Source organism: Cucurbita maxima, unplaced genomic scaffold (genome assembly GCF_002738345.1).
Source record: "Cucurbita maxima cultivar Rimu unplaced genomic scaffold, Cmax_1.0 Cma_Scf00013, whole genome shotgun sequence".
Classification (NCBI taxonomy): Eukaryota; Viridiplantae; Streptophyta; class Magnoliopsida; order Cucurbitales; family Cucurbitaceae; genus Cucurbita; species Cucurbita maxima.
In genome coordinates, this window is record NW_019272029.1 from 1,238,713 (window position 1) to 1,256,877 (window position 18,165).

Sequence of the window (18,165 nt, forward strand, 5' to 3'; positions counted from 1 at the left end):
TTTTTTTTTTTTTTTTCATCTCAATTTTAATTCATTAATGATTATAATATTATTTAGGGTCTAGGGTTCGAGAGAATTATGATATTATTTAGGGTTTAGGGTTTAAACCCTAAACCCATGATTTTGATACTATTTACATTGATATAATATTGTCTAGTTTGATAGCTTTCTTTTAAATTATTAAATATGAAATTCTAACCAAAAAAAAAAAAAAAATTGTCTAAATTCAATTGAAAAAATGCTTGAATTTGATTCGTGGGTATGTTACTTAATATCGAGTGTTATTTAACACGTTAAATTTAATATATAAAATTAGAGGAGATATTTGTGGGGATGAAATAATAAATAAAGTAGAGTTGTGTGTACTTTTTATGCCTCTTTGTACAATTTTTTAAATAATTTTAATAAATAATAATATATATATATATATATATATATATATGACATATTGATTTGGACATTTGCCTTCCAAAATGAGTCCTTTCCAATTCACCCATTTAAGTTACTGAGTACAAAATAAAAAATAAATAAATAAATAAAACATTTTTTTTAAACAATGATTTGTTCCCTTTCCATTCGACTGGGATCTCACAACCCATCTTTTTCAAAGGTCAGTGTCTACCGCCTAGTGTCTGACTTTGATATTATTTGTAACAGCTCAAGCCTATCACTACCAGATATTATCTTTTTTGGGATTTCTCTTATGGGTTCCCCTTAAAGATTTAAAACACGTATATAGTGAGAGATTTTCATACCCTTATAAAGAATTCTCCTCCCCAATCGATGTAGGATCTCACAATAACTATATCTCGATGAATCTTTAACCCTAATATTAACGTATTTAGTTAGGTAATGGAGTGCCACACAAAGTCTTTGACAGCCCATACTTTGGGAGAGAATGGCCTATAAAATGATAAGTGGAACCTTCAAAAATAGTATATAAAAATTAGTTTGTTGGGTGATTCCCCCACTTAGGGGATAAACAATCAAATTAGGGTTTTTAATTTTGAAGGGCCAATTTGTTGCTGCCAACCCCATTTCTTTAATCTTTTCCATTTGTTTAATGTTAATTACACTACTAAAAAGGCAATTAAGGCTACTAATTGATTACCAAAGAGCCTTCAAATATGAGGGCTAGGGTTAAGGTTAGGGACCAAGACACACTCTCCCACATGTAGCATGTGTGTTCTTGGGTTAGTCAATTAAAATTAAGCTTTTAATGGACCTTATTTTGCAAACCCTAATGAAATTGGGTATTTTTTAATGTGATTAATCCTTGAAGTAAGTATTTTGTGGTGGAGAGTGAAAAAGGGTGTTCATGGGGTTTGGGGTTTAGGGTAGGGAACCCTAATTAGTGCCCTAAACAAGATCCTACATCTATGTTTACCCGAACATATTTCACTTTTACCTATGTGAGTTTTTGTTTATTCCACAAGGAATTTCACTATTTTAGGGCCATTATAGTTACGATCACTGTTCACTCGAGTTTTGATCATCATCTCCATTGTCATCATGTCACCAACTTGTTTATAGTCAATATTGACCCTTAAATTAGGACTCATTGCACTGGTCTAATTGGACACATGTCTTAGATTTGAGTCGACATACACGAGAGTTAATTGTATCTTTCAAGACATAATATTGTGTTCCATTACAAAAACTCTAAAACTATTTATGATTTGAGGCTTATAAGAAAGTAGGGGTGAATTCATCCATTTATAACGTTTTTTCGTAAAAAAATTCTAGCTTTGACCCTGATCGACCACAAGTATTAGCTAGGTTATAAGATACGAATATGAATTTTGCGTCAATTCATGTAAAAGCTCGTATTCCTTTTTGTTTTGTATTATCGTTTAAATTTGATGTTGAATCTCGACATTTATTATACTCTACTAAAGATAAAAAGTTTGGATTTTTATCGATATTTATTTGAAAAGATTGAAACTTTGGGGAATAGGATTGAGTGTACAAAATTTTAAAACAAGAGGAAGGCCAGATGTTCAAAAGGAAGCAAACTCAGCAAACGCTTTTTCTTTGCCATTCTTTTTCAATTGCTCTTTTCCACAACTCCGTTGGTTTTGTTGAACGGTGGATTTACAATACTCAGTCTTTTGGGGCAGAGAATGTGCATGCTTCTACACTAACCCCAGATGCTGACCGCGGGCAGCTTTTCAGAGAGAGAGAGAGAGAGAGAAGAGAGAGAAAGAGGCAAAATATGAGTTCATCGGGCAATGGCTGGCTCGGACGGGTACCCTATATTGATCCACAGAACTTCCCCAACTCCCAAAATTGGGGTTCTCCTTAAATTTTGAGCACAAAAACTTTGAAAGCGTTCAAATTCGAAACCCATGAGGGTTCTTCATTGCTTGTTCTTGCCTCACTTGGAATCTCAACCTACCCTTTGATCGCAGGCCCATTGGGTTTTCATTTCGTATCTCCTTTCTAAGCTCTTTTGACTCTGTTTTTCCCATTACTTGTTTGAGCATTGGTGAAATTAGAAGACCCAGTTGGGCGATTCCCTTTGTGGGCGGTTTTGGGTTATGTGTTCCTGTTTGGTAGATGGGAAAATCATAATGCCAAGAAACAGAGATTTTCCTTGTTCACCCCTTTTCTTCTCTCTCTCTTGCTCCCTTGATAGAACAGAGGATTGCCCATTTGATTATATGCTTTCATTTCTTTTTACTTCATCATTATAGAACAAAGGCTTGTGTTTTTCCTCACTCAAAACTGAAATCGGTTGAGCATTATTCAAATTTGTGGTGGGTTTCTACTTATTGCTGTGAATCTGGGGGTTATATGAACTTTGTACAACAATGAGAGATGAGAATTCGAAGAAAAACAAGGTTAGATAAACGCTTTGTTTGTTGCTTTTGTGTGTATTCTCTAAAATTTTCTTATATGCTCCTGTTCTTACTGTTCTTAATGAAGTTTTCATGGCCTAAAACACTGGTTAAGAAGTGGTTCAATATGAAGAACAAGGCTGAGGATTTTGTATCAGATGAAATAGCTTACAGAGGTGATTACTCCTTGTGTTTGGTATCATTTCTAAGGCCGAAAAATGCCGAAAAATCGAGTTCTTTTTAGTTGTTGATGGATTTGAATGCGTGCGTTTGATGATGATGAACTGGGAAGTAAAAGAATAGCTTTAGCATTCTTTTGTTGTTGGTGTGTCTTTTTCAGGTGGCGATCAAGAGTGGAGGAACAGGGAGACGTGCACTGTCAAGAAAAGCAAAACAGGTTGGTTCAATTTCAGACATCTCTCAATTGTTCTCTTTTGGACCACAACAGCCTTAAAAACTCCAAAAAATGGACAAATAATATGCTTAATCGTTCCTCGTTGTCTGCTCCCGAATTCTTTTACAGACCGATCCAACAAACGGTATCCAGATCGAACCCGGAGAGGCAAGATCGATCTTAACGCTACACAAGTTACTGATGTGCAAAATTACAGGTAGCCTCTCTTTTTGTTGCTGTTTGTTGGATTTGTTCTTTGTTTGCTTATCTGTTTTGTGTGGACAGGGTTTTTGTTTCTACTTGGAATGTGGCTGGTAAGTCTCCTCCTAATTGTTTGAATCTCGAAGACTGGCTTCATACGTCGCCTCCAGCGGATATCTATGTTCTTGGGTATATACCGAAATCAATATGCAATCTCTTTTTGTTGCCGTTTTATTCGAAAGTTTGGAGGTAGTCGGGGAGAAGCTTAGCATTGCTTACTTTTGTAGGTTTCAAGAAATTGTTCCTTTGAATGCTGGTAATGTGTTGGGCACAGAAGATAATGGTCCAGCCAAGAAATGGTTGGCTTTGATTAGGAAGACTCTGAACAGTCTTCCTGGCACGAGTGGGAGTTGTCGCACGCCTTCTCCTATCCCCGACCCAGTTGTGGAATTAGAAGCTGATTTCGAAGGAGCAACGAGGCAAAAGGGTTCGTTGTTTTTCCATCGAAGATCGTTTCAATCACTTAGCCGTAGCATGAGAATGGACAATGACATGTCTGTGCCACAACCACGACTCGACCGACGGTTCAGTGTCTGTGATCGGGTTATGCTTGGACATCAACCGTGTGATCGTGATCCCAGTTACAGATGGGGATCCTCAGATGATGAGAATGGAGATTCGCCCGTTGCCTCGCATTATTCACCTTTCTCTTATAATGGTTTTCTTCCCATGGAGGATCGAAATATTAGGCATTCCGGTCACTCGAGGTACTGTTTAGTTGCTAGCAAACAAATGGTTGGTGTATTTTTGACTGTATGGGTGCGGAACGATCTCCGTGATGACATTCGAAACATGAAAGTATCTTGCGTCGGTCGAGGATTAATGGGTTATCTTGGAAATAAGGTAACAAATTTGTTTAGTTTATGCATCAAACTTGAGGAGCCATAATATAAACTGAATCCAAATTTCTTTATGGATATGCAGGGATCCATTTCAATTAGTATGTCTTTGCACCAAACAAGTTTCTGCTTCATCTGCACTCATCTGACCTCGGGTCAAAAGGAGGGTGACGAACTTCGGAGAAACTCCGACGTCATGGAGATTCTCAGAAAAACACGGTTTCCTCAAGTCCACGGCATGGGAGACGAGAACTCTCCTCAGACAATTTTAGAGCACGAGTAAGAACTCTGATCATTGAACAAACATTGCGTAAAACGTATGAACTTTGGTTGTTGGTTGAATGTTATTAACCTTATCTAAAAGTTTGTCATTGTGATTGTCCTGTCCCAGTCGAATTATTTGGCTCGGGGACTTGAATTATCGGATTGCATTGTCGTACCGATCGGCAAAGGCTCTCGTGGAGATGCAAAATTGGAAGGCGTTGTTAGAGAACGATCAGGCATGATGCTCTAAATCTCCTTTAAGAGCAAAAACATCCTGTTCTTTCAGGTACGACTTGAGCCATGTTCTCACTTGATCTAAGATCATAATACCCTGTTCTTTCAGTTACGAGTCGAGCAAAGACGGGGCCATGTCTTTGAAAGATGGAATGAAGGAAAGATATACTTTCCTCCCACGTACAAGTACTCAAATAATTCAGACCGATATGCCGGAGATACGAGGCACCCGAAGGAGAAGAGAAGAACTCCTGCTTGGTATGAAATTGTGTTTACATACAAAACGATACGACCTGTACCCTCTCTGAAAATGTTGGTTTTAACCTCGATTATACGTGAAGGTGCGATCGCATACTATGGTACGGAAGAGGCCTTCACCAACTGTCGTATGTACGTGGAGAATCAAGATTCTCAGATCATAGACCCGTGTACTGCATGTTCTTAGCCGAGGTTGAATCTATAAACCATAGTCGCATCAAGAAAAGTATGAGCTACTCGAGTTCCCGAATCGAAGTAGAAGAGCTGTTGCCTTGTATGTATGGACACCCTGAAATGAACTTCTGAGGGATATTCTTTCCACAGCCTGCTTTACCAAGCCAACCAACAATGTATGATCTAATCTCATACTCCACAAGGTAATTAATTAGCCAAATCCTAAGTATATCTATATCTTTCAAGCTTACCTTATAATAATCATACTTCCATGGCCGTTACCAGGTCGGACTCCTTCAGCTTTCGACCATCGTACTCGATTTCCTCATAAATCCAACTAAAACTCACTCTCTCTAAGGTATTCCCATTATCTCTCATGCTCAAAAAGCACTCGTAACATGCACTCATTATTGATCAAGTTTTATATCTATTGTAACGGCCCAAGTCCACTACTAGTAGATATTGTCCTATTTGAGCTTTCCTTTTCAAGCTTCCCTTCAAGGTTTTTAAAACGCATCTGCTAGGGAGAGGTTTTCATACTCGTATAAAAAATGTTTCGTTCTCCTCTCCAATCGATGTGGGATCTCACAATCCACCCCCTTCAGGACTCAACGTTCTCACTCACACTCGTTCCCTTCTCTAATCGATGTGAGACCCCCAATCCACCTCCCTTCAGGGCCCAGCATCCTTGTTGACACTGTCTCGTGTCCACCCCCTTCAGAGCTCAGGCTCCTCGCTGGCACACCGCCTCATGCCCACTCCCTTCGAGGCTTAGCCTCCTCACTGGTACATCGCCTTGTGTCTTACTCTAATACCATTTCTGGGTAAATGGTGTACCCAATTCAAAATCTGATAGAACAAGAATTGCAAAGCATTTACTCTGAAACCCACTGCAGCAAAAGTTGTATTGTTTCAAGAAGAAGTTAAGGTTTAGATATGTTGGTTGGCCTTATTCCCCCACTTTTGCAGGCTCTCTCTCTCTGTCTCTGTGCTGCAGAAATGGAAAAAGAAAAGGAATAAGTTGCTTCTTTTACACAGCAATGGCACCCCTCTGAGTATCTGCAACATCAAGAACAAGGTCCATTATGAGCTCTCTCTCTCTCATTCCCTAAGCATGCCACCAATTTCTTTACCACTTTATGATATCAATGCTTCATATTTTTCATTCATCACTGTGCAGGTGGTGCCTACACACTGCAAATTTGTTCATCACTAAGATTCAAACTCATATGTTCAACAAAATAAGCAACAAATTCAATTGTTATTTCTATAAATGGTTTAATAATATTTATATTTGTTCATACATTTTCTTTTATTTTCTATTGTTTATTTTATGCTTTATCTTTAATTCAATTTGACCAAACTTAAATTTGTCTCACTCAGAATGAAATTGGTTTGAATCCAATTTTGTCCTTTGAAAGATTCTTCAATTTTTTTTTTTTTTTACATGAAATTAAAGTATTAAAATAAATAAAAAAGATAAAAGAACTCAAATTAAATGAGAAATTATTATAAATAAATAAAAAAAAGATAATTCCGTTAAACGTTGGAAACGTCGTATTCCTCGAGATGTGTTATGTTTTTCATGGCCCGTTGACCGTTTAATAAAATCCAACGTCCAAACACCGTCCAGGAAAATAATAATAATTAATAATTCCGCATAAAAATAAAATATTTTCACCTTTCTCTATTTTCAACGGAATATAATTACGTGGCGAGGTCCCATTGGAGGAGTTGGTTCAGTAAAGTTCTGATTACTCCAAGATTTCTGATACTCTTTTTTACAAATATTATTATTATTTTAATTGTTTCCACGTCAGCGACAGATACCAACCCAGAATTTCAAAACGCTTATTATATTAATCTCGTTTATAATTTTATATTTTGAAAAATAATTATTTTGATTTGCAATCAATTAATTACATGCTATGTGGATAAAATGATATATCCCTCTCGTATTTAGCTTAAAACAATGGTATGTTTAGTGATCTTTTATTAAATTTGGTTAAAAAACACACGAGTGAGAACAAAACATGCTAAAAGAATTCGTGTTATTATATGAAAATAGTAGCCATTTTATTTTAAAAGTAACAAGTAAATCACGAACTAAATATGAATTCTAAACATGGGTCGTTCACAAAAACTATACTACTAGAATTCTTCCATGTAAATGTGGAGACATAAACACGAGATTTTAGGGGATTGGAATGAAATAAAGGCATGAACTTTGGGAAAGGGAGGAGAAGAGAGAAAAAGTAAAGGGAAAAAATGGAGGTGGGGTAAGGGTTGGTTGCCATTTTTTATGAAGCAAAGAAAGAAAGGGAATGGGCAGCAAAAGCTAACAGAGAAATGAAGAAGAAGAAGAAGAAGAAGAACAGAAGAAGAAGTTCAATTCCCCAAAATTCAAAGCATCTATCCATCAAATCACCATCTTCTTCTTTACCCTACTTTTCTTTTTGATGAATCCCATGATGTAAAATAATTTTTTCTTTTTTACCTTTCACTATCTTATGCCAATATTTTCATATTTACGAGTATTCATACGTGCACGTGGAGTGAGATATCGAGATAATCATCTAAAAAAAAGAAAAGAAAATACTCCGTTAGTTAGGTATGGCTAATGTTCCTTGCATCCCGTTTGATATATATATATATATATATATTGTAACTAGGTTAAAATATGTTGAAAATTTTCTAATACTAACTCTATTCCGTGCTTATTGTAAAAAAAATATTTAAGAATAGAGCGGAACCCATGAATTTTATGGGCATTTAAATTTTGAATAGAAGAAGTATGTACTAACCTAATGCCTAATGTCCTATTGCAATATGTAACGTTAATCATTGTTTATTAGTTCAAATGGAGAGTTAATGAATAAATAATATGGTTCATTAAATTAAATATTAAAATGATTTAGCTGTATAATGACGTCAGAAGGATTTTGCTTACTCGGTCACTGCAAGTGATGACGTCATTCATTGTGTAAGATGCCTCAACTCTTGGATTATCACTATTTTTAAAAATATTTTATTACTTGTTAGCCTTTTTCACTAAAAAAACAAAAATAATATTTTAACTTAAAATGATCTGGCATAAAAATTTTATTGACATATTTTGCCGTGTTCATGAATTTAACATTAACTACCAAGATTCATCTGACATTTACATTTATCTCATAAATAAAAAATATAAAATGGAAGAAACAAAAGAAACTACAATTGTGAATATCGTTACTGTGAATGTTTGATTAATCCACCACACCTAAATGATGTGAAAGTTATCTTATTTATAATCAAATAAATTACAAGGATATGGAAATAATAATAAATGAAAAGATACCTATGATAATAAGGCAAATATTAGATATTTGCCTTATAATAAAATATCAAATATAATATATATGGTAAACTATAATTTATTACTAAATATCCTTAACAGTCACCATCGACATTTTTATATTTTCATCGATATGGACAGTTTAAATCTTAGGTCATTTCACAATGAAAGAATTAATTTCGAGTTAATTTATAAATTTGTATCTGTTACCAAAAGTGACTTATAAGAGTGAAGTTTAGTTCGGAAAAGTTTAAAACTAAATAGATAGATCATTCAAAGTTTGATAAACCAAATTTCACCGTTTGTTATAGGTATATGGCAATGATATTGTAAGATCCTACATCGGTTGGAGAGTAAAACGAAACATTCTTATAAGAGTGCAAAGACCTCTCCCTAATATATGTATTTTAAAACTATGAGAGGAAGCTCGAACGAGAAAGTCTAGAGAAGACAATATCTACTAACGGTAGGCTTGAACTGTTACAAATGGTATCAAAATCAAACACTAGGTAGTACGCCAACGAAGACACTAGGTTCCCAAGGGGGTGAAATATGAGATCTTAAATCGGTTGAAGAGGAGAACGAAACAGAGTAACTTTGAAGACTTCTAAAGGCAGAATATGAGATCCCATATCAGTTGGAGAGGGAAACAAAACGTTCCTTATCTTAAGCGCTTCAGGGCAAGTAAGGGCACAAAGCATTCCTCCTAAGATAACTTTAAAGTAAAGCCCAAACACAACAAACACAACAATAGGATAACTTTGAAGTAAAGCCCAAACACAACAATGTCTAACCGGTAGGACCCATCACATTAAAAGAGAGAGTGGGGGAAGGGTGAGATATCCAATAAATAGCAATAGTCTTATACGGTTTAGGGTGGTGTATATATCTGAGTCTGGGCAAGCACAGCAGTCAGTGTACTACAACTCTGTCCTAACTGAAACGCTTACACCTCCAAACTTATTAAATTTGGCAACAATGGAGGTTGGTTTAGCTTTGGCTATGCTGCATTGAAAGCAGCAGGCACATTTTTTTGGGACAACAATGAATTCACTTCACTACTCTTTAAGTTTAGCTCAGCCAAAGCTCATTTATCACAGCACAAGACGCAGCAATATGTAAACATGGAAATGAGCTGCAGCAGCAGCTGCTGATACAATTCTGACACTGTTAACGCACGCTTCAAAACTACACCAATGGCAATCATCATCAATGCCATCCCCACCTCCCGACCCTCTGATGCTCTTTTCCTGCCCACCACCTCTAAGCAGCTTCGTGGTGGTGGTGGGGGTAGCTAAATTTAACCATATCAAGAGGTAGATATCAGTATTCACAATCAGTGGGGTTTAACTTGAGAAACAAGGGATGTCAGAAGATGAGCGGGATTGTGGGGACGACTAATTATGAGTCAAAACAATGAAACCAGGGCAGAGAAGCCAATTGGGAAAGAAAAGGCCATGTGGTTTTGTGGGTAAATGACCTCACTCTCTGCCTAAACACTGCAAAAAAATAATCAATGGGGCTTTGTTTTTATGTCTGTGTTTGCCAGCTTAAGCATATGGAGTAATAAAGAGCCAAACGACGGAAGTCCTCGATTTGGTTCAGTGACTCGGTCCGATCCACAATGTTTTACCTTTTCTTGGGATGGCGTTTGTTGCTCCCGCATGGTACCGAACTGTGGTCGATGGAATCAATCATCAAAGATCCAAGGTGCCCTACAAAACAAGGGGAGCTAGATTAACATATAGAACAAATTCATATTTTAAGTACATCAATACAAACCAAACCCATTTCTTGGAAGCCAAGGTCGATTCCGTCTTCCTTTACAGTCTGGTGACTCTTTCCCTCTCTATCCTGATAGAAACTGAGCTAAATCCTTGGTCTTGTCAGCTTCTAAAAACTGAACATATGGGTGTTATTATTATAGTCCTAAATTTGTAATCCCACACGTTGTGAAGTGAATCCATCCAAATCTCTACCCTTCCACTACGTGGCAGCCTTTGAAATAGCTTTGGTAAGAGACCATTCCCTTAGGAAAGTTAAGTTCCTGGGTTCAGTCAATGCCGGCACAAGTATGTAAACTTACAGCTCATAGCAGAAGAAAGCTCATTTTATTTATGATAAGCCTGTACAAGGGAAGGAGTAGCTTGAGTCGCCACAGCCTAGCCATAACTAGTTACGTGTTCCGAATATATACACCATTTTTACATTTGGTTCTTTCTTCAGTACTTCAGTTTCAGGCATCAGTCCATTCATGTTCTTGTTGGTCTGGTCCTGGGAGGAAGAACTCCTCTTCTTGCTGTCTGAACATTCTTTCAACTTCTCTTCCTGGTATGTTGAATCCCAACTCTCTTGCTACGCTCTCCATCTTGTTCACTATGTTATCTTTCCCTGCAATTTTTTAAATAGACAGCTCAAGATTTCAGTAATGAATGTGGCTAGGTGAGATGTTTTAGCTGAGCAGAAACTTCAAAAGAAGTTCGACGTATTTTGAGTTATAGTCAAAGAAAGAATGAGATCAACATTGAATTGGGTAGACATTGACATGATACCAGCTGAAATATCCAAAATTTTATGTACAATTGTCTATGATTTTGGATTCAAATTCAGTTGTCCCAAAAGGTTTCCTTCCGCCCTCGAGTGCAAAGGCAAGAGGGAGCTGGACTGCAAGACCTCGGGACGAAAATTGACCTTAGTTATCTGAAGACCCAATTACAGTGTAAACATCTAGGTTTTCAATATGCTTATTACAGTGTAAACATCTAGGTTTTCAATATAGTTCAAAGCATGTTAATCAGATTGATTTATACCTGCTAGAAGATACTTGGTGTTGCCATAGGCATTGACTTCAAAGCAAACAATCTGAAGATTGTGGTTTGGAGAGGCAAAGACTGAAAAAGGATGACCTGCCGGAATTATGAACACCACCCCACGTCTCAGCCGCCCTCTAATCTTCTGGTAAGTCCCCTCGCCCGTCCGCTTATGCTCTCGCTCTGACCACCGGCCACCTCTCCCGGATGATGATGAAAGGTGCGGACACGCCATTTGGAACCCCCCTTCGCCGTCCACCACCACGGCTATCTTCGTGGCTTTGGAGTAATAGTGAGGAGTCATCATTGAACCCTTTAATGGAAAAACACAGCAAAAATAAGCAAGCAGCCTGCAGCTTACAAATGAACCAACCTACGAAGTAGAAGTAAATCATACTTTGGTCATGTTGGCAAAGGCAACAGCAACATTGAGGTCTCGAAGCTGGCGGAACTCACCAGGATCGGCTTCAAAGAGACGACCAAACTTATTCGACTGCCATGGATCTTGCTTGAGCAAATTGAATGGACGCTCAGTTTCACCTTCTGAGAAGGGCCAAATCCTTGGGATGAATTCTTCAGGTCGGCTAAGAGATCGGATCTGTTCTCTAGAAGCCTTGATTATGGTCCCCTCTTTTTGTTGCTCGAAAAATCTCTTCAACTTATCTTTTGGAATCTGTTCGGCAGCCAAAAGTTAGAAGGAATACATGTATGTACATATATATATATAAAAACCCAAAACACTGTTTAGGCAGTTTATAACCTTGAAGGCTGCTTCAAGCAAGTCCCAGCTGAAAGCTGTGTAAAATGATTCTGGGTTTTCACCGCCTGGCTGGAAAATCTGCTCCAAACATTCATTCTCAGACGAATTCAACAAAACAAAAAGACCCATGATACGAAATATGGTATCTAAATTATGCCATAATGATTTAGATCTAGTTTAGCTTGGGCTTTTAGTTTACAAATTCTTATGTTTATAACTTGCAAGCTATAGTCGTTCAAGCTATAGTCGTTCAAGTGTTAATGATCGAACTATGAGTTTTCTTTTACTCTTTAAGTCTTGATTATTCAGATAATCAATTTCAAAACTTTCCCTTCGGGTAGATTCCATATCGACCCACCTCGCTCATTTTGGTTTCAACTATCAAGATATCTATCTTCTTTTATGAAACGACTAGAAAAAAGAAAGGACTTCGGGGATTACTTCAAAACTTCCAGGAACAGAGGTGGATTGAAGAAGCTTAACAATCTTGAGCTTCTGATGTTCGTCCTTGTTTATGAAGTAAAAGGGGGCTCCAGATGGAACTCTGAAAACATCTCCACATTTCACATCAAAGCTTTGTCTCTTTTCCTTGATCACTGTGATCGTACCTCGTCCTGCAACCAACCAACACAAACTCCATAAAAAAAAGGTTCAAAAGTTTAAGAAATGAAGAAGTGTGGTGAGGAAAGGAAATAAGAAACTGGCGTACCCTCAGCAACGAACAGAATGATTTCAGCATCGAAATGGGAGGGACTCACGAACGTGGAAGGATTGACCTCCACCAACGAAACCCTATAATTCTCGATCCCACGAAGAAGCTCCGACCGCTGAGTGAATCTCTGAAGAACCCTAATTCTACCCTCCCCTGTTTCAACCCTCTCTTCGAAATGCTCATCATCAAACACATACGGATTACTCTCTCCATACTCTTCTTCTCTTTCTTCTTCGCTTTCGTAATACCTGCCTTCTTCTCTCTCCCTTTCCTTCTTCATCTTATGGTACTCATCGCACATTTTCTCGCAATCTCGCTTCTGCTTCTCGTCGAACTTCTGCTGGACCCTGCACTGGTGCTTACACTGCTCCAGCTCAGGGTCTTTGAAAGCGAGGCAGCCGACGGTGACAGATAGCAGTAGGAGGAGGAGGTAGATTTTGGAAGCCATTGTTGCTGAGAAGTGAAGGACAGTGGCGTGGGGTTTGGGGATTATAAGAAGGGTGTTGTGGCCTCATGCATGAGGACTGGTGTCCTGTTTACGTGTCCATTAATGGAGGAACTTGAAGCTTGGTAATGAGATTTGGATGGAGGAGACAGGTAGCTCAACTTCATATTAATTTTCATTTCAGTGATTCTAAGCATGATATTCATAAAAGGATAACTCAAACCTGGGGACGATTCATTTGGATTCCATCACCTTGTGGCATCTGCACAACTCTCCACGTTTGTCCTCACCAAGTTTCTAATAATATTTGGTTGTTCATGCCTTCCACTATAATTTCAAATCAACACAAGAAATATTAAGGAAGGGAAGAGCCAGCCAAAGCCAAAAAATGAGATTCTATAATTTGATTCCAAGGTTCTATATCTCGTATAGGTGAATAAAAGGCCAAAATTTACTAAAATAAATCTAAGAGGGCGAAAAATCTATGAAAAACTGAACTTCAAATCAAGATCATAACACAAAACTATGAATTTACACCCATGTTCATAGCTTTGATTTCCATGGCAACCAATGATTGTTGTTTTTCTGTTAGGAGATTGATTGATTCTTTTTGAAATCCACTTTAAAGTCATAATCATCATCTTCCATAGCGTCTGTAGACATGGATGATTTACTATTATTGTTTGCTTTTTTTCTCCTCTTCTTCTCTGCTCTCCTCATTTTTGTATTCAGAATACCTTCTGCTGAATACAGCTTCTCGTTTTGCCAGATAGTTGCATCTTGTCCTTTCGTTTTGCCCTCGTCATCGTCTTCTACCTGCTCCATTGACTCGTCGTCGCTGTTGTCCGATGCCTTCTCCAGGACTTCGTCGTCTTGTGTAGATGGTTGACCATTTCCATTCTACATTGCAAAATGATAACATATAAAGTCCTAATCCTAAACCCCACATGTAAGTAACAGAAAACCATCAGGCTATAAGAAGACAGATCATTGAACAAGATGCAAATCTCGAACCTTTAGCTCTTGCATAATATTCTCATCAAAATTCAGTGGACAACTTGGGGGAACTTCAACAGAACTGAAATCATCGACGGATTTGAGGCTTCCAATGAATGAAGATTCGCCACCATAAACCTCGTCAATGTTGAACTCTTTCCCAAGCTCTGAGACAATCCTTGCCTCTGAAGGTTCTACCTGACTCTTAACTGGGGGCATTGTGTAATATGGAATTTTGCCTATGACATCAAGCAAGCAGCATACTAAGAGCCCACCATCGGGAAAACTTATTTATGCTTTGTATGGGAAGCACGCATTTTCTTCTGTCCTAAACTAAGCAACAAAGCTAATTTCTTATCACAGAGAGAAAAGGAACATTTTCTTTGTTTTGTTTGATGACTTCCATTCAATAATGCAAGCAGACAACTAGTTTTGCACTTTTCATTTATCAATAGAAAGTTCTAAGACTTTTTTTCTTAAAACATTAATACCTTCGTTCCAGTCATGTAGAACAATTCTAGCAGCAGCTTCAACATCCACAATTCCCCCTTCTTAAGTTTGCCTCGAATAACCGCTATCTTCTGCAGAAAATCGTCGACCGTATCGAAGTTTGAAAGCTTATACAGAGTTACCAAGGTTTTGGATGGGCAAAGCTTCAAGATCTCCTTAACTAAGATATCCAAAAGTAGCAAATAAGCTTTAGAATACAAAACTCGAGGACCACAAAAAAAAAAAAAAAAAAAAGAGTTAAAAACATGGCAAATCAATTTACCAGGAGCAACGGGATCTTCCAACTTCTCTATTCTTTTGCAATTCCGCAAAGCTATAGATGGCTCATTTTCCTTAGACCTTACCATCACAACACCAGGGCAATCCAACAATTTGACATTCTTGTCCAAATGGACCTCTTGCATCGATCTAGTTAATCCTGGCGTAGCACCAACGTTGACAACATGGGATCTCTTCAGACCATTGATAAGACTTGCTTTTACCAACATTAGGCAAGACAATAACACCCACAGTAATTGATTTTTTAATCTGCCAAATTCAAATACACAATGGACCACATCGATTAACCAAAATTGAAAAGGAAATTTCCAGTAATTGATCAGAGAAACTTTAAGAACAATAACTATATATGCTAGAAAACTAATCCCATGGAGGAAGGATATAACAAATCAGTGCAAATACATCCAAAAATAATCATCAAAATCAGAGTGGGACGATCAAACATATCAAGCTTTCAAATTCACAAAAAGCAACGCCAAATAAAACAAAACAGAATGTTCAATTCTTGAAAGTTGAAACTGTAGAAATACCTCATAACTTCTTGAATAATTCTTCAACAATTTAATTAGTGTTTCAGCTCCAAAACAGTCACTTCTCTGCAACAAATTGCTTGTTTTCGTTTTGGATGTCTTTGAAGATTTCCAACCTAAGTTGGACCTTTGTTCTTGCGTGCTACACTTGAAAGCAACGGCAGGCAATTCTTCTCTCAGATAATTAAGCCACTTCTCCACCGCCTCTCGAGGAACAAGATCTGATACAAAATATATATATAAATACACATTAAAATTATAATTGCTACAGATGAAGATAAATACACAGCTTCTTAGGCATCACATGACTAATCCATCCACGGCTTTATGAGGATATCTAATAGCTTGTCACTAAGTTCATCTGATTAAGAGCAAGTTAAAACTAGTAAGCACAAACACTTAACCCAGTTTAACTTATAAGTGACAAAAAAGCAGTCTTTTTACACAAAACTTAGTCTTGCATCCTTAACTGGTTTTCAACACATCAAGTCAAACATGAAATGCAAATTGACATATATTAGGAACAAATATTGAAATTTTAAAGAAAAACATTGAAATCAGTTTTGAAAAAAATGTATGCGATAACCGTGTCGTATGATATCTATTTTCTATGTTTATATCCATCTTCTTTAGTCAGTAGAATTTTGACACAAGGGGAAAAAATTACCAATTTTGTTCAGAAGTAGTACAAGATGCTTATCAGGACCCGCTTTCATCACCATCTTCTCCATATCAATACAACGGGTGCCAAGGGGATCACGTGCATCCAAAACTTCTAAAATAACATCTGATGCCTCAATAACTTTGACCAATTCCTTGTAGAAAACCCTGTCTGAGTTATCTGAAAATTTATAGTCAGAAACACAACGCAAGACAATGGACATGAGTATCACAACTTGTTAAATCCATTTTTTATCCAAAAATCTTCATAAAAAACAGCCTACCACGATTCCGGGCAGACCCTACAGATTTGTCTACATCCTTTATCTCTACTAAACTTTGATCTGCAGAAGGCATATTATCATCATCTAGCAATCCCAACTTCCTCTTTTGAGCCTGAACAAGATTAAACGGTCAAATTACAAGTAAATTGCCACACAACGATGTAATATGAATGGAGCAACAAAATGCATGCCTACATGCATTCACCGGCACATAAATATATACATGCATACAAAATCTAAAAACGTCCATGATAGGAAGTATTAAATTTAATACCCTCTCCTTCCGAGCAGCTTTCTTTTGTTCCATCTCATCAAGAGCACGGGCACGTCGAGCTTCAAGAGCTTTGATCTCCTGTTCCTTGAAGGGCCAATCATTGGGAATACCTGGGTCCTTCTCAACTTTGCTCTTCCCCTTGAAGCTTAGCTTCTTGGCTTCCTTCGCCTTCTTCTTGTGATGCTCCTTCACCTTCCTAATGATCTTGTACTTCTTCTTTAACGTTATTCTCTTGCTTTTACTCTCTACAAGAAACAACACATTTTAGAGAAGAAAACCAAGTGTGTACCGGATGCTGCAGAAAACAAAATAAAATGTGTTGGCTTCCAAAATTATAAATAGAACCCACTTACTTTTGCTCCTCTTCACCATCCTTAAGATTCAGAAGACGAGGGCTTTGTGCAAATGGCCTTCACTGTCAACAAAAGTGAATGACTCAGGCAAATGTTCTTCCGAAGAATACATGAGGCAATATCACAAGCAATAGACAAATAAAGGCCAGGATTCAAAATTCGAACATACGCCTAATCAAAGTTCATCTGCACCAACATATTTCTTATATATTCAAGCAAACTCAACACCATTCAATCAAATTCAAACTCAAGATGAGTTTTCTATTTTGCTTGTTCTTGTGCTATTTTTTTTTTTAAACTGATAATAATAATAATCTCAATATTTTCAAACACAATATTTCAAAAATTTTATAGCCAATCAAAATACAGCTGAGTTTTCTTTTTTCCTTTGTTCATCTTCAACTTCCTCTTCTTTATATAAGATAAGAACAGTAAGTTTTTATCCTTTTTATTTACGGGATTTTTTTTTTTTCCTAATCTTTGATGCATACACTCTTTAGTTTTATGTTAACCCAACAAACAAAATACAAAAAAAAAAAATATATATATATATAAAATAATAATAATAAATCAAAACCTGAAAATCTGAAAATGTGCGGCGGTACGATATCACCAACGGGACAGGCCAGGGGCTGAACCACTGTGCTTTTCAGGAAAAAAGAAAAACAGAGATACGTAACTTGAGTATCTTCCGTTTGCTCGGAGAGGCGAGAGACTGTGAAAGGGAGGGAGCAGCAGCGACTTCGCCGGAAGGATGATAGTTCAATAGCTGAGAGTGAAGCGTCCGTCGGAGACGGCGTTAGGGCGGGAGTGGAGGTCCAGCCGTGAGTTAAATAGGGTTTAGAGAAAAAAAAAACAAATAAATAAATAAATAAACTGCTGCTGCAACGAGAGGAAAATGTAAGAAAAGTAAATAGAAAATAGGGAGAATTTTTATTATTATTCTATTAA

At 37.2% G+C, this 18,165-nt stretch overlaps 3 protein-coding genes and 1 long non-coding RNA gene across 5 annotated transcripts; 2 read left to right on the plus strand and 2 right to left on the minus strand.

The window, feature by feature from the left end:
• Positions 1-2,031: 2,031 nt before the first annotated feature.
• LOC111487999 (type I inositol polyphosphate 5-phosphatase 4-like) lies at positions 2,032-6,558 on the plus strand. Of its 2 annotated transcripts, none has more exons than XM_023135547.1 (13): positions 2,032-2,843; positions 2,929-3,016; positions 3,181-3,237; positions 3,364-3,451; positions 3,520-3,624; positions 3,723-4,338; positions 4,420-4,613; positions 4,726-4,834; positions 4,942-5,090; positions 5,174-5,467; positions 5,550-5,623; positions 6,237-6,342; positions 6,445-6,558. In XM_023135547.1, exons 1-10 carry the CDS (start codon positions 2,814-2,816, stop codon positions 5,394-5,396), a joined length of 1,659 nt encoding a protein of 552 aa, XP_022991315.1. In that variant the 5' UTR covers positions 2,032-2,813; the 3' UTR covers positions 5,397-5,467; positions 5,550-5,623; positions 6,237-6,342; positions 6,445-6,558. The 2 variants fall into 2 exon arrangements, with proteins under 2 accessions (XP_022991315.1, XP_022991316.1); XM_023135548.1 differs by having other exon boundaries at positions 5,550-5,622; positions 6,234-6,342.
• Positions 6,559-10,693: 4,135 nt separating this feature from the next.
• On the minus strand, positions 10,694-13,576 carry LOC111488449 (sucrose-binding protein-like). The gene is made up of 6 exons (XM_023136188.1): positions 12,881-13,576; positions 12,613-12,785; positions 12,172-12,249; positions 11,809-12,084; positions 11,412-11,724; positions 10,694-10,992 (listed from the first exon to the last, which is right to left on the minus strand). The coding sequence occupies exons 1-6, from the start codon at positions 13,329-13,331 to the stop codon at positions 10,838-10,840; spliced, it is 1,446 nt and encodes a 481-aa protein (XP_022991956.1). The 5' UTR covers positions 13,332-13,576; the 3' UTR covers positions 10,694-10,837.
• Positions 11,109-11,494, plus strand: LOC111488457. The gene is made up of 2 exons (XR_002719205.1): positions 11,109-11,332; positions 11,368-11,494. It is a non-coding gene; the product is annotated as an uncharacterized LOC111488457 (long non-coding RNA).
• Positions 13,577-13,705: 129 nt separating the features above from the next.
• Positions 13,706-18,114, minus strand: LOC111488448 (guanine nucleotide-binding protein-like NSN1). Its single transcript, XM_023136187.1, is given in 12 exon segments — positions 13,706-14,228; positions 14,343-14,563; positions 14,816-14,875; positions 14,878-14,994; positions 15,097-15,307; positions 15,309-15,362; positions 15,644-15,864; positions 16,311-16,484; positions 16,588-16,699; positions 16,862-17,106; positions 17,215-17,276; positions 17,792-18,114. Coding segments are annotated over 11 exon segments (1,746 nt in total). The 5' UTR covers positions 17,234-17,276; positions 17,792-18,114; the 3' UTR covers positions 13,706-13,916.
• Positions 18,115-18,165: the final 51 nt, after the last annotated feature.

Coding starts and splice junctions, on each gene's coding strand:
- LOC111488449 (XM_023136188.1), bottom strand. CDS start 13,331: ATGGCTTCCAAAATCTACCTCCTCCTCCTACTGCTATCTGTCACCGTC. Junction 12,250..12,612: donor CTGTTCCTGGAAGTTTTGAA/GTAATCCCCGAA, acceptor TGTTTGGAGCAG/ATTTTCCAGCCAGGCGGTGA. Junction 10,993..11,411: donor CACCAAGTATCTTCTAGCAG/GTATAAATCAAT, acceptor AAAAAATTGCAG/GGAAAGATAACATAGTGAAC.
- LOC111487999 (XM_023135547.1), top strand. CDS start 2,814: ATGAGAGATGAGAATTCGAAGAAAAACAAG. Junction 3,017..3,180: donor AGATGAAATAGCTTACAGAG/GTGATTACTCCT, acceptor TGTCTTTTTCAG/GTGGCGATCAAGAGTGGAGG. Junction 5,091..5,173: donor AAGAGAAGAACTCCTGCTTG/GTATGAAATTGT, acceptor TTATACGTGAAG/GTGCGATCGCATACTATGGT.